At 37.8% G+C, this 23,863-nt stretch overlaps 7 protein-coding genes across 9 annotated transcripts; 2 read left to right on the top strand and 5 right to left on the bottom strand.

Annotated features, from left to right (window-relative positions):
• Positions 1-43: 43 nt before the first annotated feature.
• Positions 44-708, bottom strand: LOC111694620 (the record flags this gene model as incomplete). Its single annotated transcript, XM_023463418.1, has 2 exons — positions 592-708; positions 44-524 (listed from the first exon to the last, which is right to left on the bottom strand). Coding segments are annotated over exons 1-2 (575 nt in total), but the record flags the coding sequence as incomplete, so codon positions are not given.
• Positions 709-719: 11 nt separating this feature from the next.
• LOC106651660 (tankyrase-1-like) lies at positions 720-1,724 on the bottom strand. The gene has a single exon (XM_023463417.1). The coding sequence runs from the start codon at positions 1,722-1,724 to the stop codon at positions 720-722; it is 1,005 nt and encodes a 334-aa protein (XP_023319185.1).
• A 4,539-nt stretch (positions 1,725-6,263) lies between these two features.
• LOC106651668 lies at positions 6,264-7,873 on the top strand. The gene is made up of 2 exons (XM_014370296.2): positions 6,264-6,905; positions 6,999-7,873. The coding sequence occupies exons 1-2, from the start codon at positions 6,797-6,799 to the stop codon at positions 7,394-7,396; spliced, it is 507 nt and encodes a 168-aa protein (XP_014225782.1). The 5' UTR covers positions 6,264-6,796; the 3' UTR covers positions 7,397-7,873.
• A 121-nt stretch (positions 7,874-7,994) lies between these two features.
• Positions 7,995-12,095, bottom strand: LOC106651650 (arrestin domain-containing protein 17-like). The gene is made up of 6 exons (XM_014370274.2): positions 11,956-12,095; positions 11,703-11,815; positions 10,231-10,568; positions 9,981-10,154; positions 8,233-8,572; positions 7,995-8,155 (listed from the first exon to the last, which is right to left on the bottom strand). The coding sequence occupies exons 1-6, from the start codon at positions 11,994-11,996 to the stop codon at positions 7,995-7,997; spliced, it is 1,167 nt and encodes a 388-aa protein (XP_014225760.1). The 5' UTR covers positions 11,997-12,095.
• Positions 12,096-14,934: 2,839 nt separating this feature from the next.
• LOC106651740 (putative tRNA (cytidine(32)/guanosine(34)-2'-O)-methyltransferase) lies at positions 14,935-16,497 on the bottom strand. Of its 2 annotated transcripts, XM_014370401.1 has the most exons (6): positions 16,280-16,497; positions 16,129-16,198; positions 15,858-16,054; positions 15,402-15,781; positions 15,117-15,325; positions 14,935-15,025 (listed from the first exon to the last, which is right to left on the bottom strand). In XM_014370401.1, exons 1-5 carry the CDS (start codon positions 16,398-16,400, stop codon positions 15,119-15,121), a joined length of 975 nt encoding a protein of 324 aa, XP_014225887.1. In that variant the 5' UTR covers positions 16,401-16,497; the 3' UTR covers positions 14,935-15,025; positions 15,117-15,118. The 2 variants fall into 2 exon arrangements, with proteins under 2 accessions (XP_014225887.1, XP_014225879.1); XM_014370393.1 differs by having other exon boundaries at positions 14,935-15,325.
• Positions 16,498-16,599: 102 nt separating this feature from the next.
• LOC106651754 (YEATS domain-containing protein 4) lies at positions 16,600-18,152 on the top strand. The gene is made up of 4 exons (XM_014370413.2): positions 16,600-17,022; positions 17,118-17,399; positions 17,470-17,653; positions 17,734-18,152. Exons 1-4 carry the CDS (start codon positions 16,972-16,974, stop codon positions 17,898-17,900), a joined length of 684 nt encoding a protein of 227 aa, XP_014225899.1. The 5' UTR covers positions 16,600-16,971; the 3' UTR covers positions 17,901-18,152.
• A 141-nt stretch (positions 18,153-18,293) lies between these two features.
• On the bottom strand, positions 18,294-23,840 carry LOC106651716 (collagen type IV alpha-3-binding protein). Of its 2 annotated transcripts, none has more exons than XM_014370381.2 (8): positions 22,525-23,840; positions 21,923-22,235; positions 21,726-21,845; positions 21,100-21,633; positions 20,394-20,561; positions 19,576-20,004; positions 19,356-19,488; positions 18,294-19,279 (listed from the first exon to the last, which is right to left on the bottom strand). In XM_014370381.2, the coding sequence occupies exons 2-8, from the start codon at positions 22,181-22,183 to the stop codon at positions 19,152-19,154; spliced, it is 1,773 nt and encodes a 590-aa protein (XP_014225867.1). In that variant the 5' UTR covers positions 22,184-22,235; positions 22,525-23,840; the 3' UTR covers positions 18,294-19,151. The 2 variants fall into 2 exon arrangements, with proteins under 2 accessions (XP_014225867.1, XP_014225851.1); XM_014370365.2 differs by having other exon boundaries at positions 21,100-21,636; positions 22,525-23,839.
• Between the last annotated feature and the right edge of the window lie 23 nt (positions 23,841-23,863).

Below are 23,863 nucleotides of genomic sequence, written 5' to 3'. Positions count from 1 at the left end.
AATTGTACGACAAAGATACAATATATTATCATTGTTGAAATACTTTACAATATTTTCAATGCACAAATCTGGCATTCGGATAGGGGACAAAAAACTCAAAAATTCTGTTGCTACATCTCTGCAATATGCTGTAATGAGACATCTATTTATTTGTCCTTTGATAAACTCTGCCATATATGGAAACTCATTGTTTAAATTGATCCAGTTGACTTTGGATACATATTCTGAGTTTGCTATAGTTTTATAAATTTTATCGGGGCTAGTTTTGCAAAGATCAAGGAGCGAAATATGTTTGGTAATCATAATGCTAGCAATAACTTCCAACTCTTTTTGGACTTCATCGATTGCATTGAAATCATCAATTTGATCAGAAAAAGTATAAATAGGATTACTTGTATACAAATCTCCTAGTACTACAGGCGCAAAGTATCTGTTCACAGCTTCTTCAGATTCAATCCAATGCTCCAAACTGCAGAAATCTCGTAGAAAATTCTTAATAAAATGATAAACTTGAAAGTCTGAACCTGGTAAAAATGTATAATGTTTACTTTGGAATTTTAAGTTGCGATTATATACAATGAATATACTCACTATAATCTAGTAAATGAATGGTCCTCAAATTGCAGAGAAATTGATTGGAACCAACCAAAAATGTTAGAACTTGCGATCTCTTTTTCATGTCCATGCTGTATCCTTTACTTTCCAAGAGTTGAATTATGTCAAGAAGGTTTCGGGTCATCTCGAAACCTTCTTCTCCTCTTGCTTACGCCAATTTGCAAAGGAGTGCGGCCCATTATGTCTTTAACATTGACGTCGATTCCGTGTTTCAAAAGCAACGCCACCACCTCTGCGCCGATGTCGTCGTTGAAAAGTTTCTCATAGTTGTCAACCTCACAGTACTCGGGTAGATTCGGTCGAATGATCCGATGCAGTATGGTGTGTCCCGAGCTATCGACGGCTTTGAGATCGGCACCGTGGTCAAGTAAAATCTCGAGCAATTTCACTTGATCGGCGTCCTTGGTGGTGAAATCGCGAAATAACGAAAATATCGGACTGGAGCAAAACATGTCCGTCGTGTTGACGTCGCACTCGTAGCGCAAAAGCAGCTCGATCATTTTCAATTTGTCGTCTCGAGCGGACCCTTCGCTCTCCAAAAACGTGTAGCAGAGACAGTGCAGAGGGCTCTTGCCGTCTTCGAAAAGTTCGTTGGGACTGGCGCCTTTCCGAAGCAGCAGCTCGAGAATCGAGACGCGATCGTCCTCGCCCTCGGCCTGGTCCAAGTAAACCGTCGTGTTCAGCGGAGTCCGCGGCAAGTTGCGACAGGCGAGATCGACGTCGACGCCGTTGTCGACGAATTCGCGCACCATCTCGAGGTTGCCGACTTGACAGGCCACGTGAAAATGCGACAAGCCGTCCACCGGCGATATGTAATTCACATTGCCGTAGTACTGGAACAGCGAATCGATCTGGGGCGCCATGATCACGTAGTCCATCGCGAGGCTCGAGAAGTGATCTCTCGCCGCGAGATGTACGGCCGTCTCGGTGCGTTCGTCGAGAGAACCGGGTATTATTTCTCTTGATGGAAATTCAAGGGTTTTGCACAATCTCAAGTGTTCGATGGTGGTTTTCAGGATGCCGTTCAAGGAACGAGATTTTGCGTGGGCGTCAGTTCGAACGTAGTTAGATTCTTGACTCGAAGTGGCTTCGTGATTTGTTTGCTTCATCGTGCACTAGGTTGAAAGTACGATGCGGTATTCGATATACAAAAAAACAACTTGATTTTGCTGATCGCGCGAGTAACCAACAACCAAGTTGCTACCGAATGAATCACCTCCGTGACTCGATTGCATCGACCTTTGTCCTTTGTACGTTATGTTGTGACTCGTTGACGTAGAGGGCGCTGGGCGCCTGTATACGCCAAGGAGTCAGTCTGTCGGTGATGCAAATTTGACATTTGTATTTTAGCGATACGCTTTGAACAGTTTTTTGATTTTAAAGAATCAGATTTACGAATAACGCGACCATTAATAAACAATATCGAGTCTATTAGCTATTGTACGTTTCATTGTTAATCTATTGCATTTGTTTTGAAAAAGTATATGACATCTTCTCGATGTTTTTCATGATATATCATAAACACAACACTCATCGTCATTTTAATCGCAACTGATGGTGTACCCGGGAGCACTGATGGAAACTCGCACAAGATTCAATCCGATAATATTTGTGAAAGCAATCGACGAGCATTATGTAACGAACGAATAGAACGAAGGTACTTTTATATATTTTCTGAAAAAAGCTCGTGTCTTTATTATACGCGAATAATGAAAGGTAAGGCATCGAGAGGATTTGCTGTGTTCTCGTTGCTGCTTGAAAGATTGAGTCAAGATATATTTTATTTATAAATTCTCGAAAGTAATATCTATTAAAAATTATATATTACTACATTAATTTTAGGTGTAACTTATAAATATTGAAATGCACTTTAAAGCAAAAAATTACTCATTAAAAAATGTTGAAGTATTTACATTTGTGTAATTACTTGAATATGAAAAATATATAGTATTTTCTCAAAATCTTTATTTTTGTTTATTATCGACTCAAAAGTAGGCTCATTTCTCGTGCTGCCTGGTTTTTTATTAAAATTAACTATATTATTATGTGTCATCTTGTGAAAAAAAACCATCAACTCAAGACACGAAAATATTTCAACGCACGAGGCGAAACCTATTAATAGAATTATGAACATTTTTTGCTATTCTAATGAGAATTTTCTAGTAAAAATAATAATTTCAAATCATCTGTACTCGCACACATGAAAAATGATCCGACAAAGAAAAGTGATTTCGCGGATAAGAGTATTCAATAGCAGCAGAGTATTGATAACATCGATTTTTTCTTACGATCAAAACATTGCAAAAAAACATAAAACCTTTAGGTAAAGACATCATGCTATCTCTAATAATCTCTAATAAATAACGTAAAAGATAATTCACGACATCTTCTATAACTTATCTGCACGTAGGAGCTAGACAATACAGTCCGTCACTTTTCATTGTTTTTATACGTGCTTGATACAAAAAACGTTTCATTAACATACTTGCTGATGGATGTGAAGAGTAAAAGAAAAATTTCAAGTTAACCAATAACAATATCGGTGTTAATCATGAAGTCGTCATAAAGTACACTGCTAGCTGATCCCGCCAATAGTGGTTCGATAATGCGGCTTCAATTTTCTTTTCATTTCTGCTGATACTTTCTCGCCAGTGCAGTCAGCTTTTAAATTTCAAATTGTAAATGATTTATATTTCACTTTACTATAAAAGTACGTAAAATTAAAAAGAATTAATTCAGTTGTATTTTTATCATTGTAAATGCAATGAAATGAGAGGATATGTGCGATTGAAAAAAAGTTTACATGTTCAATGTTCATTATTAAAAATCTTTATTATTATAATTTAAAAAGGTCTTCACAATTATGCATATTACTTAAATTTTATTTTTTAATATCATATTATCGCAGCACCAATAATCGCAGTATCATGAAACCGCAGACGGCAGAATAATACATTGTGTGTTGACATTTGCTACGGTTCAAATTACAAGGTTGGCTATGCTGACCATGTCTATAAAGAAATCAGTGATCTAGCGAACTCATGTAGACGTCCTCTTCCCAACGCTGAGTGAGCCGTAAAAATGTCTCCCCCGGCGAGCGACGCCTTGATCGCTAGCCTTAGGACTGGATGGTCTGCTGCACAATCGAGTATAAAGAGACGCTCTGATTACTCATGACACTATCATTATATCAACGGCACAACAAAGACACCTTTGATAATAATAATTAAAAAAGGCCTTTTGGGATAATGTAATTGTATGGAAATAGCATCCCGTCAAAGGTTGTGTTGCGAGGCAATTTTTGATTTCGTAACCAAAGCTAAGAGTTTTCTGCTTTTTACAATATTGGCTCTTACTCGGTGCGCTCTGCGTATTTCATACTTTTCATTTTCCTGTTACCACGAGTATCATCGATAGGAAAGTGTTTCCTTTTCGATAGACATGAGATACATTCTTCGGTGTTATAAATTTATAATTATTAGAAGACTTAGTTTTGCTTCCTTCGCAGCTCTTCTTTTAGGTGTAGTACACGCGGTACTCTATCTCAGGGCCGGCAAATGCGCCCCGATGCACATGCACGCAGAAGTTATATGCACAACGTATAAACAACAAAACTAGAGCACATTTATGAACTCGTTGCCTGTGTACAGTGAGTTCGATCACCATTGAGTAAAATTACTAATTGTTATTGCAATTTTTAAGCAAGATAGATACAGTGCAAACAGTTGATTATAATTTGACTGTGGCTGCGAGTTGATTTTTATTTCAAGACTCACGCTTGCGACGTACATGAATATTAGTTCAAAAGTAAGTTTCATCTTTAAAATCATATCGATTCGGTGCATATCAGATAATTACAACCTAATGAAGTAAGTATTTGGATATTCACTGAAAAATTTGTCATTTGTAATAAAATTTTGAGTTCATCCAAAGTTATCAAATAATGTAAAAAAAAAATTGAAGCTGTAAAAAGTCCACAAAGTTTTGGAGGATTACCAAGTGTATTTATTGCAAGCTAATAAAATATTTAATTCCTGTTTATGGCAAATTTCAATAAACACTTTCAAGCGGTTTCACTGTTGAGTTTATACATTTTTTATAAGTTAATTAATGAATAATAATTTAAAAATATTTTATCAATTGTGCAGCTGTACTGTAATGTATTTGATACAGAGACCTTATCACTTTGAGTAATGGATCTTTCCTAAAAAATTTTTTGGAGGCTCAGTACACGTAGAAAACATGACCCCTTATATTAGTTAGTGCGCATAAGTCATAGATAAAATAAATACTTTGAAATAATATAAATAAAAGCATGAGGCGCGCTAGATACTAATTTTAAACTATTTGGGTAAGTTTTTTGAGACACCTTAAAAACACTACATTTTATTGTTGAGATATTGTTGCATCTCATTCAAAGTCATAAACATTGCACTAATGTTCTATTACAATGTTGTAAAGCTTATAATTATTATGCTAATATCTATTTGTGCTTCAAAAAACATTGTTCCAATGCAAATACATGAAATGCGATAATTTCTTATCAACACCTTTTATTGACAATTAGAACAATTAAAATACCTAAACAGAGTTGATTCTTATATTGCTATGGTACATGGAAATGAATGTATTGAAGAACTGCAAACAGCTCTTATGTGCACATATAATCTCATGTATAAAAATCAACCATGTTTAAATATTTCATTTATTTAATTTGTCAGTAAAAAGTGTTTTGATAAGAAATTATCGCATATCATGTATTTGCATTAGAACAATATTCTTTTGAAGCGCAAATGTATATTAGTATTAAAATTATGAGCTTTATAACATTGTAATTTAACAATAGTGTAATGTTTATGATCTTGAGTGAGATGCAACAACTTTATAATAATAAAATGTAATTTTTTTCAAAGATCAGATATCAACTAGACACCTCTGTTGGTAGCATAGCGCTGAGATGTACAGGATCGAAAAAAAATTAGAATGGTGCGGCTTTTAAAGTTTTCAGAATACGCCTTCTTGTTTTAAAAGCCACGCCTTATTGTCACTTTGCTCGTATTTAACATGAACGCTTAGCCGAGCACAGAGCTCAAATTTCAACTATCATATGACTTTCCATTCTTTTTTACCTTCAAAATGTTCAAAATCTTTTTCCCGTTCTGGTTTTATTAATCAGCATCGCGTGTGATTCGATGGCGTTTAATATTGCAGTCACGGTAATCTGAATAACCGATGTAAAAATATTCCAAATTCGATGCTCCGATCGACATGTCGATGCAACTTTGCATGTGTTATGTGACATCTGTTATTATGGTGTGTATGTATTACGTGATCGTTGCATATAGGATACATCGTGAGCCCAGAATATCGGCTCCTTTGATTGAGTAGATATACACGTATTCGCTGTTCTCGTCAAGAAATTCGTTATCGTACGGCCGCAGCGAGTGGCGATTCGCTCGGCGTTTATATACTTCTCAACTTTTCTGCGACGATCGTTTTTTATTTAAAAATTTCGGCTCGTGCGCCGGAGAGGGCCGAGGAGTCTACATCTACAGTGCCGCAAGTATATTGGTATATGCGTAAACAAGTAGCGGCATCGCGTCGGGACGCCCTTTGATGCTTGCTATACAGTATTAGTCGATCAGCGAACGAGTTGGCCCCACATGCGCGCGTGTACACACATGCCGACGTTGCTCGATGTGTTACGTCAATTGAGCACCTCTGCTATACTTTAATACACGCTTGAACCAAGTGCGGCGGTCGTATTACCGCGTTGCTACTGCAACAGATGCGTTCACGTTTGTAAGTCGCGCATCAGTGTAGCTGTTCATTTATTTCGGAGGAGAAAAAAGTTAACGGGGTTTTGCCCATATTTAAAGTACCGAGAAGTTGCCGGAGCTTGTATAGTCCCCTCCCTTGTATAGTGTAATGCGAAATCCGATCATCTAGCTAAGAGTCGCTACGCGCCTGATTGGACGTCGTCGCTTGATTGTATTTATACGGCTTTAAAATTTTGGGAGCACGCGTGTGAGTCGATTCGGCCTATTAGTCTTCGTATTGCTCTAGCAGCAGTAGCAGCAGCAGCAGCAGCAGCTACAGCACCGGTCAGTCCTATCCAAGCTTCGTAGCTAGCATCTATTTTATATCAAGAGAACGAAAAAAAGTTTAAACGCCGAAGAAGATGTTACATCGGTGCGGAATTTGTTACTATGAAAGCAATCGTGGACACAATATTAAACGTCACGAGAAAAGGTTCCATTCTGTCAAGCAGCGTCTCTGCAAGTTTTGCAGTAAGTATTAGAACGAATATCACATTTAGCTCTGAGCACTTTGATCGGTCACTCGCGAGTAAACTAACGGGGGACTATTTTTTTTTTTTACAGGCCAATGGTACCGAACGAAATTCGACTACTACATACACGTCTACGAAGCACACGAGGACAAATGCCGTATTGCCCCTCACCTTTTTGAGTTGTGCTGGGGAATCAGAAAAATGAAAAAGGAGCCAGAGATGCCACCAACTCCGCCTTCATCACCAGATGATCTGTCGGCTCCGACTACTCAGAGTCCGTCTTCAACGACGCTAAAAGATGAGTACCCTTGGCTTCCGGCTCACAGCTGGCTCTTTAGAGATCCTCGTACCTTGCCGATAAAAAAGAGACTGAGTCGTAAATTTCATTTGCGTAACGGCTTAGCCCTTGCTCGGCCCTTGGCTATAAATGACAAAACGGCTGGTCCCATTGATTATTCCATGGCCAAAGCAAAAAATTTCAACGCTTAAGTTTATTTTTTAAAAATAATCGAGTGTTGACTTTTTAAATAATAATCACAAGGCTAGTGTTAAAAGTTATTGTGTAATAATAACATGTGTTCATATTAACAGCACAAATTGTGTATATCATGATACACGATTGTGCCTAGTTTTTTAAATGTTTGTGTGAGTGACGTCTTCAACTGTTACGCTTAAAAGACTTTAAAAATCTTCGGAACTGTTTTTTTAAAAGCAATAGAATTTCAAAATTTTTTATATACCTGTACAAATGTGTTTTTACCTGTCAAAGTTCAAAGTTTTAATAACTGTGCGACCGAATAATCATTCATCGAGATAGTTTTAACGTGTTTTCATGTTTAGAAATGTATACGACTCGATGATATTTTTATGCTCTACAATATACGTAGTAATGTATCTGTTTTAATGGAAAAAAGTATTTACATATTTTTAAATAAAGACATTTTCTCACAGAGCTAAACCAATAATCAAAAAAATTGTCGTCGTTAATTTATTATATGAAGCCTATATATATTACACTGACATATGACTCATATTAATACAAAAATACAACGATATAGCAATAATATATAACATACAAAATTTACACTCAACGATCGGACGATTTTTCGAATCGATAGACTCGATACATGGGATTATACGGCGCGCAGTTAAAATCGTCGGGCAAAGCATTGCTGGCCGCCGGATCGTCTCGGCCCGGTTTCGAAGATTTGTAGATGTGACTCGCTTCGAAATTTTGTCCTCTGAGATCTGTAAAAGTGGGAAGGAAAAAGAAGCGTCAGATGACTCGAATTATTGTACATGCCGAAAAGTAAGATAATAATTACCCGCGCTGCTTGGCTTTCGACTGCCCATCGGTGATTCGTCTTCGTACGGAATAGCTTGCTCGTAGTCCTTCAGTGGCACGGTGCCGACAAATATCTCCGCTCGTATTTTCAGATTTTTCTGCAGCATTCGATAGTACCATTCGGTGAGATCCACGCATGACTCGACCTTCAGACTGTAGCGCAAATCAATGATGGAACAATATTCCATTCTACTGGGCGGAATAGCTGGGATGTCGAAAAATTCCTTGATTTGTTCTTCGCGATCTGAGACGGGCAATTCAATTTCGACGATGATTTCTTTGTGCGTCCGGGAGCGCTCGTGAGCTCGATAAGTTACGACCTGTGCAATGGACGATCGAATACAGTCTCTTAATTCATTTGTTTAGATCGCGCGCGTTACACGTGTTACGGGGCACATGTGTAGCCTCGCACTGCTTGAAACATGAACGCGGTCGAAAAAATAAAGTAATGGATAATTTTTACTTTATTCCCTCTGTAAGGACACTCAAAATGTAGAAACTAATGTAGTTGTTTTAATCGATTTTTGAAACAAAGAGGGAAATTTTAAAAATTCAAGCTTGAAACTAAATTTTCTAAGTAATTTGGGCAATTCGAAAGAGAAAATTATTCTTGGTAATTTTCCGAGATAAGAGCGATTCAAAGTAAACAAAAAGCTAATTCTCAATCGCGTATAACAACATGGAAAAACAATGTTTCCGATTTTCCCAGCAATTTATTTTTACGCGATTTCGTGTGCAATGCGCGTACACCGAGATAGGCTCGTCGTCAATTGCTCTCATGACTTGATAGAGAAGTTCACAGATTAATTTTCAGCGAAAGTTGAAGCAAGGTAAGAGGTCGCATCCTATCCTCTATCCATTTTCTGTACGGAGGAACAATATAAAGCAGTTTTTGCAAAAGCGTTGGCAACATGGAAAATATTTTCTTTTTTCATGTTGTTATAAGCGATTGAAAATTGAAAAATTAGCGCTTTTTTTACTTTGAATTGCTTTTAACTCGAAAAATATGCATTTTAGATAAATTTGCCAAGAGTAATTTCGTCTTTAAAATTGCTCAAATTACTTAGAAACAATCGTTTCAAACCTGAATTGTTAAAATTTCCCTATTTTATTATAAATCAAAAAATATCCTTGCTTTATTTACCAACGTTTGCAAATTAGTTTGTTTCGAGCGCTCGTGACTTATGCGGATCGCACAAGTTGTTCATAGCTTTGCATTGCTCAAAAAAAGTTTCAATCTCAATCGTTAATCGGTTTAAAAAAAAAACTTACAACATTCGAATTACGGCGAATGGGGACAAAAAATGTGCCTAAAATTATTTAAACGATCTTTTTCAAACAATTGGATCAATACTTATGTTTTTCGATTTGACAACACTCACTTCCAGTTAATTGAGTTATTCTAAATACAAGAGGTCTTTTGACATTTTTTTCTAAAGTTAATAACTTTCGAATTATTTAAAAACCCGCGTAAAAAAAAATCAATGTCAATGTTTGCACCAAACATGGGCTTTATTTGGTGCACTCTTGTGCTTTGTTATGCGGAAATTTATGTTACCGGGCGTCGATGCGTTACAAAAATAAATATATTAAAAACGGAAAATTGCGAAGTTGCCATTCATTTAAACAATTGTAGTCACGTTTTTCAGACATAATGCACGAGTTATTAAAAAATTTCACAAAAGTCGAGGGAATTTTTTTTCAAGCATAGCGACTTATATCTCATACCTTTTTCATAACAATGCGAATCTTGCTCATTCGTACATTGGATTCGTTTTTGAAATTGATCAACAGCGGTACTGTTTGCCCCGGCACAAAGCCGCGTACAGGCAAATGCAACGACATTTTGAGCGGCTCTTTTTGACCGACGAATGTTTTTGAATGGTCTTCTTCGATCGGCTCCTATATAACATAATTTAAAGAACTTCGATCGAGAAGCTGTCTAAAAATAAGTGCAGTTAATTCATGAAACAATTACCGCTGCCTTCGGCTCGCTATTCAGATCATAAACCGATGCCAAAGTAAAAGGCTTGACATCGCTACAAACAGCACATCCATTATCCAGCAGTTGCAGAGTCGCTTGCAGCGTATATCGAACTCGCCCGTACAATCCTTCGAAACTGCAGGGAATCCTGTCCGGCAATTCCAACGAAAAGTCGTAGTGTCCGCTGGTTACTTCGATTTGATCATGCCCCGTGCCATATATGTACGGAGTCAGATTCACGAACTGCTCATCCTTGGAGTATTGCGTTCTTATGCCCATGCTACGATCGCTAAATTGAACCTTGGCCTCACCCTTACACGTGACGCGTATACCTATGTACAAAAGTGCCAAGTGCTTTTGGAATGTGTATGCTGCGAGGCTATAAATTGAGTTTATTCGCGCGCGAGTCGGATAACTACTGCTATATAACGACGGGGTCGGGCGTCGCGTGCGATATTTGGCCCCTGCAGTACGTACGTATGTAGTATATTTCCTGATCGATCGGTCGTTTTATACGCTCGTTTAAAGTCGAAATTCGCTTGTTTTTTTTTTGGAGCAGCGGCAGCTATACTACTTCGAAAACATCTGTTTGTATTAGTCTAGGCGCTGAGGGGGTTTCGTATGCATTGGCAGGTCCCACGAAAAAACAAAAGGTTTTTTACCTATTTTGACCTGCTATATCCGAATTTTCAACTCTCACCTTGCTCAGATGGTCGAGTAATTTTGTTATAAACAAATTAATTGTTTATACGGCTATAACTCCCAAGCTATTGAATTTTTACCAAAACAATTTCTTTCATTTTATTGTACTGAAAAAGACGAAATTTTTCTTTTTTTATTCGTCTTGATACGACCAATAGAATCGAAGATATTAGAGAAAAATTGTGGTAAATGAACGATATACGAACGCGGCAGTCTGAGCTCTACGCATTGACCTTATACAATATCGTCATTTTTTACTATTTTAACGATATCTTCAGTTCCATTGGTCGTATCAAGACGAATAAAAAAAGGACATTTTTGCCTTTTTGTGTACAATAAAATGAAAACAAATTGTTTTGGTAAAAATTTAATAGCCAAATAAACAATTAATTTTTATATAACAAATTACCCGACCATCTCGAGTTGAAAATTCGGATTTAGTGGGTCGTAAATACGTAGAAATACACTTCGTTTTTTGTGGGACCTTGTGGGAATGCATATACGAGACCCCCTCCGCGCCTAGGCTATATGACTCGATGGGCTGGCAGTGCATCTACCATCGCTCAAACGGTATTTCGGGTTTTTCCCGAGGAGAGACCCGAAGCGTTATATTACCTCGCGAGAGATGTTAATTAACGCATCAGAACGCGGCAAATTAATAACTACGAAATAGGAGTCTATCGCTCTTCGGAAATGACTTTAACGCGAAACGATATGTAGCGAGAAAAATAAAGTGTAATATTTGTATCATGTTGCGAGTGTACCTTTGGCATTAACTGGCGATGAAAGCTGAATATCCACTCTTCCTGATACGCGTCGCATATAAACGCCTTTTGAATTGTCGAGGTGAATCTCAATTTTTTTCACACCATACTGACTGTAGAATATATAATTTATCAATATATCATATAACTATATAAGCAATGCGAGAAACGTCGAATTCGATGAAAGATTAATCAACGCGTATAGCCTGATTTCTGTCTATGGACAATAATAAAAATGCGCTTGTATACATACCGAGCGACGTCCAAACTCGGTCGAGCTTCGGTTTCGCTCATGTTTAATTATCTTTCAACAAAAATCCAACAACAACAGTAATAAATAATAACGAAGGCGAGACTCGTCGTCGAAACGTTATATCCGTAAGGTCTGCAGCGCGACGCCTTACATCGAGCACGTGAGACTGCAACTCTTTATTAAGTGTATACACATCCGACCCGACGCTATGCTGCTGCATGCAGTTGGATATTCGCGCGCAAGCGCTGAAAATTCGCCCGATATCTTACTAGCCCACATAAGTTATATTGCTCGCGCTTATATCTATATAGCGAGCTATCGTCGTGGCGACCGAGTGTCTGTACTGGGGGGCTAGGGCAAAATTTAGCATCGTGTTGACGCGCGTGCACAGTTGCTCACTCCGACATAATGTTAAACGCGTTATCGCGGGCGGAGAGAGCTGTCTGTCTGCCTCGCTTTTACTGTTCCGAATTCGGTGCGAGCGCATTATACGTGTCACTCGAAGGCCGCAGACACGGAATTTTTCATTTAATTTATTATAGAAGCTTATCCTCGACGTGGAATGGAAATAATTGAATATCTACCGCGTTCGGAGCGGATGGCAGATTTCTGATAATTCCAAGCGTATCGAATTTCCTTTTTTTCGGAGTCATTTTTAAATCGCGATCGTGCACGTGTTTAAAAAGTAGTTTAAAAAGGATCAACAGTAGCCTATACCTGTATAATATAACATAGTAAAGTAGAAAATAATATAGTAGACAATAGTAGACTACTCATATTTCAGATCGCGAGTTTTTCTATTGCACCGCATCCGTTACGCGGTGATATTCCTGAAAGCTTTGTACCTTGGATGTACCTTGGATCGGTGAGGAAACTTTTGGACAGTTGAAATAGCTCGCGTGATTTTAAGACTCTGGAGAGCTGAGAAACTTTTCATTCGTCTTTTCTTGGAAATAGATTTTCTTTAAATTTTCAGCGAGTCATGCAATATGTTATTTTGATAAAAATCAATAGAATAAAATTATTGACTGGTTGGACGGAGCTATAAATAGTGTATCGTTATGACGGTCGAGTAAATCGAATTAACTCGACGTAATTATTTATTTTTCAATTTAAATAAATACCTTACGTCAACGCTTAAATCTATGAAAAAGTTTAAAATAAAAATGTTCATCATTAGCGGCCCCGTGCCTGTAGACATTCATTCGGAGCTCCCCTTTCTTAATGCGCGACGTACACATCATCCATATTACAGCGATCTCCATTTTGAACAAGTGTGGTGAGAGTGGAGGCATTTTAAGAGATCTCGTGGTATGAGCAGCATTGGTAACCGCCCATACGTATTATGTATCGTCCCATCATCAAAAAACGCGACGAACGACGATGATCCCCCCTCTCTATACGCGTGCCAGATTTTTTTCTCTTCGCTTTTACAAGCATGACGAGGGGTCTCCCCACTTTCATCGTATAATACACACGAGCGACTCTATAAAAATGATCGGTTCGCTCCGAAAGACCAATTCAATAGTGTCGATACCGAAGCAATGCACAAGTTACGTTAAAAAGAGTCATTTATAATTAATGCGATAAACTTCGGAATAAAGATGATTCGTGCATATTTAATCAGGGTAAATTTTCCAATTACCGGCCACATAGAGATATTATTTAAATAAATGGAAATACTTATGATATACCAATAATAATTTTCAAGTGTAGCTATTGGCTTTTTTTTATGAAATATAAGTATTTATTCGCAGTGGCATAGCTGAGGGTCATCAAAGGGAACCCCGCGGAAAAAATTCCAGCAATCGCGGAAAAAATGCTACCTAAATTAATCAAGTAATTCAAAACAGATGCCTTATTACATTAAGAACTTTAAGTTTTTTATACATAATTAGTTTTAAATATTCCTACACCTCATTGAACAAATTATTTATTTATAAGCCAAAACTTTCATTTACAAAATCACAGATGCCCACTAGGTGTAATCCACTATGTGTTTTAATAATCCCAACTTAAATCTCTACTTATTTCATGAACTGCAGGGGGTGGCTCATCAACTTTGTTGGGAGGTTTAATTATTCCAGCTACTATATGCTTTCAATTGCATTAAAGTTGCTGGGGTTACTAGAATAAAAATTGTGAAATTTTGAATACTTATCATTATACTTAACGTGTCAAATTTAATGATATATTAATTATGAATTCAATTGCATATCTTATCCGGTATTTAACGATAAAAGATGTTTCCTTCACTGGAAATAATAAGAATGGGTAAAATTTACTTTAGGGGAAGGGGGGGGGCTCACTAGGATTTTCGTGGAGGGGGACCCCGCAACTCTCAGCTACATCACTTTTTATTCGAAAAATGTCCTTTTTATTATCAGACGGGTTCTTTATATACATTTTTTAATGTTACGTATAAGTTCTGTATAAGTAAGCAAAGAAAGATGTTTTATTAAGTGTTCGTAATATGGCCATTCACCCGATTACTACAAAAAAAAAATTAACTCTCGAGTCGTTCAATCGGCCGGAAAATTTTTTGGCAAGAGTCCTCGCGATCTCTTGGCAATATTATACGTGCCGATCCTCACATATGTATTGGCGACACTCGTCGTCTCTATATATATCGCTTTTGCGGTCATGTACATCGTATGAACTTTCCTTCGGCATCGCAGTTGAATTAATCTGACATGAGGTCCACGCAGGCACGTTTTCGTCCCAACTTCGCTCCGAACTTCTCTCGCTCGCTTCACGTCGTCTTGCGCTCGCTCCGAATCGCTAATACTTCGAAGCTTTGCTGCTTAAAGCAAACTTCGTATGCGCGTTTGCATATACATATATTCGTGCGTGCAATATAGATAGCGATCTACTCTTTGGAGCAACTTTGCTCCTTTGAATATATATCCTTTCCGATACTCGATTGTAAATAAGATATTCTGAGTGTCGATCGGGAAATGTTAAAAAAGACTCTTTAAAATTGTCTCTCAAAGTATTATTACTTAAATATATTATTACAGTAAGTGCAGATTCATTTCGATCGTTAACCTTTGGCACTATCAAAACTTTGCTAGACAATAATTACAAAATATCACAATTAATGAACAATAATTTTTCAAAAAAAAAATTTACAACAATCAAGAGTCTATCTCTATATTTACATTTATTTTTGCGAATCGTTTGAATCTTGTTTTTTTGCTTTGGTAGCTTTGAATTCCGCGAGAGACATGTTTTTGCCTGTCAAAGTAACGCTCGTACTCTCTGGAAATTTGCCAATGTTTACCTGGCTCATCATGTGCATAGCTTCCTGATAAGGTGGATTTATAGGACTCTGAGTTGGCTGACAGTATCTGAACTCTTTACCTTCGAACTAGCAGCAAATTTCAAATTTAAATTATGCAATATATATATTTGGATTGCAAACAAAAAGTAAGAATGAAACTTACATCTAGAGGATAAGTTGTATCCGAGTCTGGTTGAGTAAGATCTCCACAAATAACAAATGGAGCGATGTATCTATCAATCCCAACTAGTTTGTTGATATCAGTAGACAGATCCAAAGTGGCAGGATTAAATCCTTCAGGCATTTGAAAATCTTTGCATACCACAAAAGCTTCAAAACTCGAGTTACGTGAGCTGCGAGGCTTAGCACAACTTACTGAACCAAAGAAGATTTTTAATTGGGAATACAGAAGCGATGCATCTTTGGCTCTGAATATCTTAGCTATAAATGTGCCTTTTGGCTTCAATATTTGAGTTGTTATTTTTAAAGCTGCTAGTAATAACTGAGATTGAATAAATATATCCATGTCATGTAGACCAGTCACTGTAGAAGTAAAAAAATCCTCGTTAATGAATCATCATTCAATTAAATTTATCTACTTTTTAAAAATTTGAATTACCATCAGGAGCCCCATCGCACACCACCAGATCAGCATGTTCATTTCCAAAATGAGCTATTATTTGTTCCGCAGTCTTAATATTAGTTATGTCGCCTTGTATCTGAACAACTCCTTCTATGGGTGCCATCGCTTGAAGATCGACAGCTATAATTTTAGGGGCTTTCTCTGATTTCTGTTTCAAATTTTCATAATTTTCACTGAAAGTTATTGCAGGTGTTTAAATTCAATTACTCAAAGATTGAACATAAAATCAAGTAAATAAAAAGTATACTTTAGCCTCCTAGACAAGACTTGGCTCCAGCTCCCAGGGGCGGCGCACAAGTCCACAGCCTTGGTAACACCTGAAATTTCAGAACATTTTGCGAATAAAACATTTTTACTGCCGCATTATGTGCTCATTAAAACGCACGTTAAATGCATACCATTGAAAATACTGAATTCCTGGTCAATTTGTAATAGTTTGAAGGCACTTCTCGCTCTCCAGCCCTCTTCTTTGGCACGTCGATAATAGATATCTCGTTTGTCTTTCGATGTCTTGCCCATCTTGCACGAGACTTTGTTTACAAATAAAAGCACTTGTCGATACGTTCGACGTTCTGGAATCGACTGTCGAGTTTTAAACAATCGCACAGCAGAGAGATGGGTGTCTACTGTCTGTTGTATTTACAGCACAGTAATTGTAGCAGACAGCCAGCTGAGTTCGGAGTTCACAGTCTCGATCCAGTATTGACATTGTAGACACGTACCGGCGCGCGCTAAATATACCACGACTCACGAGCCTACGAGGTTATCCCCACATATTTTCGTTATTTTTCAGCAATTGTAGACTTGCATCAAAGCTTGTGTGTCAAGCATTTTTTACGTCAAACGAAAAAAAGTAAGCATTAAACGTTGGACCGCATTACTCCGTACTGAACTTCTCGGTGCATCTGCGTTTGACCGTCAAGTTACTATTTACTACTGTACGCCAAAAAAGAAGCGTAACCTCAACCGTGTGTTTCAAAACACAAACAAAGTACGCGCACCCGCCGGTATAAGTTTTTTTTGCCTCCTGAGTTTAGTTTACACTCCGGTGTAAACTTTTTTCGTTTCAATCATTATTCAAAAACTGTCAATGGCTTCTTTATCGAACGAGTTTGGTCCGGATTCGGGAGGTCGAACCAAGGTAAGAGTAGATGAATTGTCATCGCTTTTGTAAACAAATTATCAACTCAAGTGATAATTATTATGAAAATAATGATTTTAAATTCAACTCAACAGGGAGTTACTATTGTCAAGCCGATTGTATTTGGTAATGTAGCCCGATTTTTCGGTAAAAAACGAGAGGAAGATGGCCACACTCATCAGTGGACAGTATACGTTAAACCATACCTCAATGAAGATATGTCAGGCTATGTTAAAAAAGTACATTTCAAATTGCACGAGAGTTATAATAATCCAAATAGAATAGTTACGAAAGCTCCGTTTGAATTGACTGAAACTGGTTGGGGAGAATTTGAAATAGCTATTAAAATTTACTTCCATGACCCCAACGAAAGACACGTAAGTTTATTTCTTAAAGTCTCAACTTTTGAAGTTGTACAGTATTGGCAATGTTTTATATATTTTTCAGGTAACTATGTATCATATTTTAAAACTGTTTCATCACACTACCACAGACGTTAGAGTGACAAAACATCATTTAGTATCTGAATTCTATGATGAAATAATATTCCATGATCCAACAGCTTTAATGGTTCATTTGCTGAACGCAACAAAAGTTTTTGGACCTGGAATTGGTAAACATGAGACTAATTGTAAGTAAACATCAACAATATAAATATTTTTTTGTAAATCTTCTTTTTGTAAAACTAATATCATTATCATGAATTTATAGTTGAAGAGAAGAAAGAGAAATCATTAAAAGCTATTATGGATGCTAAAGAAAAAATCAGAAAAGAAGTTACAGAATATAAAGAAAAACTCACACTTGCAAAAGAAACAATTGCTAAATTTAAAGAAAAGATTGCTCAGCAATCAAAAAGTGGAGCTGGATCTATTTAATAAGATTTAATGTATCATGTAAGATTCATAGAGTTCAGAGATGTTGAGACATGAACATAGTACTGATAAAATTCATACGTCAAAAGAGGCAGTAGTAGCTCACCAGTATATATAATATATATTTGAGCCTACTACATCTATTGATTTATGTTCATGCTTGGATCATTAAGTTCATCGTGTAAACGTGTAAATAATATATTTTATGATGTAATTTCTACTATATAAAAGTAAGCAATACGCTGACAGTCTTTATTAAAGTTCTTGTTCAATCTATCCATCACACCCATATACATAGTTTTTATGAATCTATGCATATAGATAAAAATAACAATTTAATTTTTAATACATAGAATAGAATTTGACATAAAGGGCATAAAGAAAACATCTCAAAAATCATTAATATTACAAATTATATTTCATATGAAAAATATATTTGATAACATCTACGAGTAATTAGTTTCTTTCTGTAAAATCATTAAAATGAGTTAAAAATATAATTTATAATATTCACTCATACAAGTTGATATAAAAATCTAATTGAGTTTAGAAAAACACTCATATAAGCAAGTATTATTTGTATCAAATTTTCATACAGGTATGTATTAATAATGCAAAACAAAAAAACAAGAAGTAAATAAATTTTTACTAGTGCTGACTTTTTTGAAAAAAATACACTTTGAAGTTTGTAGATATCAACAAGAAGAATATTTTCCATACATTCTCGAATGAGTATAAGGGACTTGAAGTGAAATGTCACAGACATGTTATTATAATACAGTTTAACGTGTATGGCAAAGTGTAACGATAGATACACATAGTGCATTATGTTTTCAATCAGAAAATTTGTACAATCGCGCAAGCACATTTAACATTTTACTTTAAGAGACTTGCAGCGGTCAAATGACAGGGAAAACTGTTTGTCTGCTTGTTATGTATGTATGTACAAAAATGGCCAACTTTGCCATTAAAACGTTCATAATTATTGTATCGTTATCATCAATTTTTAATATTAAACGTTAATCAGCGTACTTTTAAATTTTACAATAAAACTTTTCTTCACCTTCAATTTTATATAATATGTCAATAATATTGTAACAAACCGGTAAAGTAATATTTGAAAATACAAAATACAACGTGCGCGTAAATAAGTTAGCTTATTTGCAACATATATAGGCATTCGCGAATGTAAATGTTACACATATTTGTCATTACGCGTAAGGATCAAAGTACATTTGTGAAAAGTGACCATCCTTAAAACTCGATTGGCTTATCCTTGCATTGGTCGATACAAAAATTTGTGAACCGTTTCAGAAACTTGGGATATTCTCTTTTGTAGACGGCTCGAAGAACCGATGCGGGCGCCCATCCACCAGGATTAACTGGAAGTATAAATGATGAAATGAACAATGTGAACACAAAGACGCACGAGAATGTTTCATTATCATCCGTACTCACCAACTGAACAATACGTTATTTTACAAGTAATATCTTCCCGCTTGATTTCTTCATTTTCTCGTGGTGGATCAATAAACGTTTGACAAACGAGGCAAACTGTCAAGTATACCCTGACGCATTTACTTGTATTTGGCTGAAAGTAAATTGAGATTGTTAAAGATTATTACTTTGCAAATGTTGAGCAGTTTCGAAGACGAGTTTCGCTAAAAAAAAAACTTACGGGATATTCCTCGTGTTCCGTGCTGTGATTGCAGACGATCCACAAGTCCTGCGCGTCGGAGTCCTGATCGTCCGGCACCTGTCGCATGTGAGACCAGAACAGCGCGTCCCTCTGACTCGCCGGCCATATCCTCTTGTGGGTCTGCAGAAAGACCAGAGTGTCCTTGGAGATGTGCTCGATTACGGTCATGTCCTCGAGGGTGGCCTCCCAGCCGGCCCGGTACTCGGGGCTGAAAAATATTTTACAAACTTCCTGGCCGGTGACGCCTTTGACGACGTGACAGGCCTTCAGCGGGTCGACCACCAAACCGTCGGCCTCCTCCTCCCTTCTGTACATTCGCATGTCCCCGTCCTCGGCGAACAATTGCCAGCCACCGGCCCCCACACCCAATCTGGCATAGTGCAGCTGTTCCTGAGTTATCCTGTCGATCTGCGAATCGAATCGTTCGTTGTCAATTTGTTATGATTATACAATTAAAAATACACAAAGAGGAAGAAAAAATGCGAGATAAAGTATATACGTTAACGGTAAAAAAGACTGCTCTACTTTGCGTCGGCGGAGACATTAATCATATTTTCGAACAGTGAACGGCTGTGACTCGTGTTTACTTAAACAGAAACTCTGCGTCGCTTACGTGTTCTTGCGCGTCAGTTTTTTTGTCCATTGTTGTATTCCTCATGGAAAAAGCAATAAAACGCGTGTCGCAGCCTTCGACAACGAGTAATGCAATTTACATAATTGAAAATAGTTATGAAGCCGGTTACGAGCAATGATTTAACAATGTGGTTTGTTATTGTTACTGCTACAGTGGTATTTACCTCTGGCCAAAGTCTGTGTTTAGCAGCTGGAGTCGTAGGTGTAGCTGGAATAGCGACCAACTTTTGTTTAAGTCGATCTTTGATTTGATTGTCTTCTTCGATTTTATCTAGGCCCGTTTCCATGGCATCATAGAATTCCTCCTCTGGCAATGCGCTATGCGGTCCTTCCTGCGAGAACAACAACACCGAATTAAATTCACGACGAAACTTGTATGTTTCAATTCACGCGATCGGAAATGTCATTATCGAAAGTACATATTTTTTTCCATTTCTAATGAGGTTATAGCTCAGTCGTTTGTTATCAGTAACGGTAATACGATTGTGCAGAACACTAAGCTCAGTTCAGATAAGTCTACATTATCACTTACTTTCAAGACATTTTTCAGTGGCTCGAGAAAAAGCATCTTTTGAGGCTAGGCTTTAAGCGAGAACTTGAGGTTTCTTTGCTTTGCGAATGAAACTCACTGACTGATCAGTACACAAAGTGTACAATACCACACTTGCCATTGTGAAAGTTTACAAGTAAAGCATCATTAGACTGTCTCCTCATTAAAATTCACGGCACAGTGACATGACAGAATTGTTTCAACATTGATTTACGGCGGTAATCCGTGCGTCAGTTTGATACAGAGGGATTACCGCGCGGTACTTTTAAAATTTTATTACGAGTGTAATCGGTTCAATTTTGCTCGATTGTATATTATACCTCGTAATCGGGTCCGCCGTGAATGAAAACTCTGGGTCTTCCGGAATTGACGCTGCTCGCCGCCACTTGATCCTTCAAAGACCGACAAATTTCCTGCAGTCTTTTCCTTTTTTCCATTTCTTTGTCCCAACGTTTTCGCCACGCCTCTTCGCGCTGTACCATTAAGTCGACGCAGTGCTGAAGCGTCGCTATCACACCCTCGCTGGTGGCCTTGAACGTGATAGCTTCGCCTTTGAAGTCGATCGCTTGCTCGGCCGGGTCGATGCCGTCGGTCTTGTCGTCCGCTAATTTGTTGTAGCTGTCCTGCGCGATTCTGCCATTCTCCGCGCAATTGTCGAAGTACTTCTGCAAGGTGTCGACCTGCTGCATCAATATGTCTTTGAACGTCTCGATTTCCGCCAGTTTCTCCTTGAGACCTCTGATGCCTCGTTTGCTGAAGCTGCCAGCGCTGGCTGTCGATTGAGTGTTCGATACAAGAGATATGGCACTTCCATGACGCTTCAAGCTATTTTCACTACCGTAGCCTGATTCAACCTGCTAATTGTTGTTGTTAAAAATTGATGGAATGAGATAAGGCAATGTACAGATGGTAACATTGAGATATTGAGAAAAAGTTCAAAAATTACCTTGTATGATTTTAGAACATCCACCCATCGCTGCCTCTCCTCTGGATGATTAGCTCTAAGATACCACACTAGGGTATCATCTACACATACGTCAAATCTGTTTTCATCAAACTCATGTGCCTGCAAGAAGTAATTAACAATTCACTTGGCTATTCTTTTTTTGTTTTGGTAATTCAAGATGAAATGATTTAGCGTACTTTGATGTGAGCTTTGTTGAGACTAATCGATCCTCTACAACCGTATCCACTATCGTGCTCAGATTTGTAATAAGACAGAGTGCCATCTTTCAGTACAATATATCTACTCTGCCACCCATGTATATAATTGGTCCACTTGAATAGGATTCCTTGAAGTTCAGGTACAATTACTCCATCAGAGCCTTCGTCATCGTCAGCTCCAATGTCATTGAAATCATGCACTTCGTTGATATTTTGAGCCAATTCCAAATCGTCAGTCATGGTGATGATGATTTATTGAAGTGTCAGGCTTTTGTTGCAAATTCAATGTGATCTTTGAAGGAAAGTAAAAAAACAACATTGAAATCATCTGATAAAGTAAATTAATCCAGGTATTACAACTGCACTCAATGTTTACGCTCGTTAAGCGAACGCGTAAACAATCGATATATGTATACGTGTGTGTATGTACTCGGAAAGGTACCTTCATTATACATACATCGGTCATCGGTGCTTAAACGCAATACATGCATACATTAAAACTAAAAAGCTCATTGTCAAAAATAGCCAGTTTTCAGGCATACAAAAATATCCGTGTGTACTATGAATATTTGTGAACTAACCTCAAAGATTGACGTATCGAGCGAATGGAAAACACGGCAATTAAATGGCATTGGGGCAACAATATCGTCGACCATTCGAGCCATTTACGACATAATATCACACACGCACCGCAGCAGGCCAGCGATAAGGCGACGAGCGAGTAGAGGCGAGCAGCAAAAAAAAAAAAATCTCCGCGATTATTTTACGCACTTTTTTAATAGTTTTTGCACGACACACATACACACACGCACAAAGAACACGCGAGACACGGGATAAAACTACCAACTTCTACTGGGTACGTTATAGTATACAGCACTCATGCGAGGCACTATATATCGCAAGAAATTATTGCGAATTATTAGCAAAAGGCAGGCGAGCGAGAGAGACACGACACTAGCCTTTCCGCGCGATGCCTCGTCGTCGTCGTCGTTTCAAAAGCTCCACCCACTTGTTACCCTCATCGATAGCGAGGCGAGAGAGACAGACGGCCAGATACCCGCGAATATAATAATTGTCATATAATATAATCTCCCACACGTCACACAATGGACAGCATTATAACTGTGCTGCGTGTGTTGTTATAATTCGCAGCGCCGAAAAGTGCACTATACGGCCGATCTCAGCTCTCTCACGGCCCCGAGAGGATATATATGAATGTACAATGAGAAGAAAAGTTCGCCCGCAGTCCTCCTCGCGGCATTAATACACGAGAAAGCTATATATAAGTAGGCGCCTCCGACTAGTAGCAGTTAGCAGTGTGTCAATCGCGATGGGATATTGCAGAACTCGTCGACGTACCAGCACGTTTCAAGTCGTACTACTGCCACGGCTGAATAAACATTTTAGCATCGTATAGCTGCAGCATTATTATACGCGCATTTAACATGCAGTTTATTGCGCACCGATTGCTATAGTCCAGTTCTATATCTCTGTAATGTATGCATTTAAAGGCGTCGATGCATTTTTCTTAGCACAGGTGTATTACACGCGATGACGAAGAATTCCACGAGAATCGCCTTACTACAAGCTCGTAATTAGCATCTGATTAATGAACGAGCCATATAATACATAACGATATGACGAGATATTCGCGCAATGCGTTTTTTTTATAGAAAACTCGTCCAGCCAGTAATATACAATGACACAATCAGATGAGTCGATTTACGAAATTGATATACTTGATTCGGATTCGTGCGACACACTATACTATACACGTCAGTCGTCGTTGTCGCACGCGACTCTGCTATGTCCAAGCGCTTAATGAATGCAACGTCGTATTTTGACAGTCTCTTACTGGTATATGTGCGTTATCCGTCAACGCATCTCTGGTTATATACTATAATTACTAAATGTATGTAT

Source organism: Trichogramma pretiosum, unplaced genomic scaffold (assembly GCF_000599845.2).
Source record: "Trichogramma pretiosum strain Unisexual culture from Peru unplaced genomic scaffold, Tpre_2.0 scaffold160, whole genome shotgun sequence".
NCBI lineage: Eukaryota > Metazoa > Arthropoda > Insecta > Hymenoptera > Trichogrammatidae > Trichogramma > Trichogramma pretiosum.
The sequence above is the reverse complement of the archived record's forward strand: the minus strand, read 5'-3'. Positions and strand labels throughout refer to the sequence as shown.

Excerpts from the sequence above, each read along its gene's own strand:
- LOC106651660 (XM_023463417.1), bottom strand. The coding sequence starts at position 1,724 with ATGAAGCAAACAAATCACGAAGCCACTTCGAGTCAAGAATCTAACTAC.
- LOC106651668 (XM_014370296.2), top strand. The coding sequence starts at position 6,797 with ATGTTACATCGGTGCGGAATTTGTTACTATGAAAGCAATCGTGGACAC. Across the intron at positions 6,906-6,998 it reads GCGTCTCTGCAAGTTTTGCA|GCCAATGGTACCGAACGAAA; the intron begins GTAAGTATTAGA and ends TTTTTTTTACAG.
- LOC106651650 (XM_014370274.2), bottom strand. The coding sequence starts at position 11,996 with ATGAGCGAAACCGAAGCTCGACCGAGTTTGGACGTCGCTCG. Across the intron at positions 11,816-11,955 it reads CCGAGTTTGGACGTCGCTCG|TCAGTATGGTGTGAAAAAAA; the intron begins GTATGTATACAA and ends TATATTCTACAG. Across the intron at positions 10,155-10,230 it reads ATAGCGAGCCGAAGGCAGCG|GAGCCGATCGAAGAAGACCA; the intron begins GTAATTGTTTCA and ends TATGTTATATAG.
- LOC106651740 (XM_014370393.1), bottom strand. The coding sequence starts at position 16,400 with ATGGGCAAGACATCGAAAGACAAACGAGATATCTATTATCGACGTGCC. Across the intron at positions 16,055-16,128 it reads GTCTTGTCTAGGAGGCTAAA|TGAAAATTATGAAAATTTGA; the intron begins GTATACTTTTTA and ends AATAACTTTCAG. Across the intron at positions 15,782-15,857 it reads GTGCGATGGGGCTCCTGATG|TGACTGGTCTACATGACATG; the intron begins GTAATTCAAATT and ends TTACTTCTACAG.
- LOC106651754 (XM_014370413.2), top strand. The coding sequence starts at position 16,972 with ATGGCTTCTTTATCGAACGAGTTTGGTCCGGATTCGGGAGGTCGAACC. Across the intron at positions 17,400-17,469 it reads ATGACCCCAACGAAAGACAC|GTAACTATGTATCATATTTT; the intron begins GTAAGTTTATTT and ends TATATTTTTCAG. Across the intron at positions 17,654-17,733 it reads TGGTAAACATGAGACTAATT|TTGAAGAGAAGAAAGAGAAA; the intron begins GTAAGTAAACAT and ends ATGAATTTATAG.
- LOC106651716 (XM_014370365.2), bottom strand. The coding sequence starts at position 22,183 with ATGACTGACGATTTGGAATTGGCTCAAAATATCAACGAAGTGCATGAT. Across the intron at positions 21,637-21,725 it reads ATGTTCTAAAATCATACAAG|CAGGTTGAATCAGGCTACGG; the intron begins GTAATTTTTGAA and ends AACAACAATTAG. Across the intron at positions 19,489-19,575 it reads CGGAACACGAGGAATATCCC|CCAAATACAAGTAAATGCGT; the intron begins GTAAGTTTTTTT and ends ATTTACTTTCAG.